Raw genomic sequence first — 1,366 nt, forward strand, 5'->3', positions numbered from 1 at the left:
TAAAACTGTTGAATTGAAATTGTAAAGTGGCCAAACTTAGACTTCAATTTTAGAAAAACTAAGCCCAATAATGAGTTTGAAATAATTTAAATCCAACCCCTATTTTTAAATCTTGGCCGAAAAAAGCTTTTAAGAAAAAAATTAAAGTACTAGTGTATACCCAATTTTACATTTTTTTTTGTATCATTTGGTTCTTTGAATAACTCCACCTGTACATTGATATTGTTTGACTCGCAAAGCAAATTGGGTTAAGAGTTTTATTAATAGTTTATTGGTTGTTAAGCACCTAGCAATCCCCATCTCAATGTGGTAGAAAAAGGGGGCCTATTGGCCTAACTTTAATAGCTTAGGTACCACATTGAATTTTTGTAGTTCGAATGTGAAGTTATGCAAATTCAAATAGATATGTACTAGTTACAACTAATAAAATTGATTCAAACTCGAAAAATTCATTTGATTCACATTCGAATATTTAATTCATTGGTTGATGCATTATCTTCTTATTTAAAGAGTAAGGTTAGAATCCCCTCAATAATCATTTGACTCACCTGAATTCGAATTCAATTCAACTCAGTTTAATAAAAAAATATAATAATCCAAACTCATCTAATTTAAATTCAAAAAAATCTAAACTAAATAATATATTTAAATTTAATTTGATTTTTGATTTTAAGAAGTTTACCAACTTAACCCTGAAATGGTATTCATTCCCAAAAAAACCTGAAATAACCAAAAATTGAAAGAGTTGGAATTATCCAAATTAGAAATAAGTGGACTTACTCGAAATTATTCAAATTTCTTTTTATTTAAAATAATCCGACCCGAAAACATCTTAGGCAAATGCGGGTTTATTGTAGTATTTCGATGGCTTACATGAATATTACCGGTCACCATTTTTGCGGCTTTGTTGTTGGTTCAAACTTCAAACTTCAAACTTCAAAAGTAACAAAACCCTTCTAAAACCCTTGCTCAGCATCTCATTCGTACAACGCCGACGATGAAGGTCCCAACACATGTTGTGGGCAGCCGCAGATATTGCGGCTGCAGAACGTTCATGGACGGTGCCGCCGCCACCATCAAATTCGTTAGAGACCGCGGCCTAGATCATGCAGTGGAGCGAGAAAAGAACCTTCGGCCGCTCCTAAATGTTAAGAACCTCATCAAATCGGAACCATCCAAGTCCCTCCCACTCTCTATAATCTCTCAACACAAGGAATCCCTGAAGATCCCCTCCCGGCCCATCGAATTTATCCGCAAATACCCTTCAGTCTTCCAGGAATTCCTCCCCGGTGGAATCGGGACCGGAATCCACCCCCATATCAAGCTGACGCCAGAAGTGCTGGGTATTGATGCCGAAGAGCATTTG

General features: G+C 35.8%; 1 protein-coding gene across 1 annotated transcript in view; it reads left to right on the forward strand.

Annotated features, from left to right (window-relative positions):
• The first annotated feature begins 827 nt into the window (after window positions 1-827).
• Window positions 828-1,366, forward strand: part of LOC110411029 (Ubiquitin carboxyl-terminal hydrolase family protein) — a 2,107-nt gene continuing 1,568 nt past the window's right edge. Inside the window, exon 1 of the mRNA XM_021421021.2 lies at window positions 828-1,366. This exon is cut by the window's right edge and continues 1,568 nt beyond it. Within this exon, the coding sequence (XP_021276696.1) occupies window positions 998-1,366 (369 nt within the window). The 5' untranslated portion in view covers window positions 828-997.

This window comes from Theobroma umbraticum, unplaced genomic scaffold (genome assembly GCF_002168275.2).
Source record: "Theobroma umbraticum cultivar Fairchild unplaced genomic scaffold, ASM216827v3 scaffold_56.0, whole genome shotgun sequence".
NCBI classification, from domain to species: domain Eukaryota; kingdom Viridiplantae; phylum Streptophyta; class Magnoliopsida; order Malvales; family Malvaceae; genus Theobroma; species Theobroma umbraticum.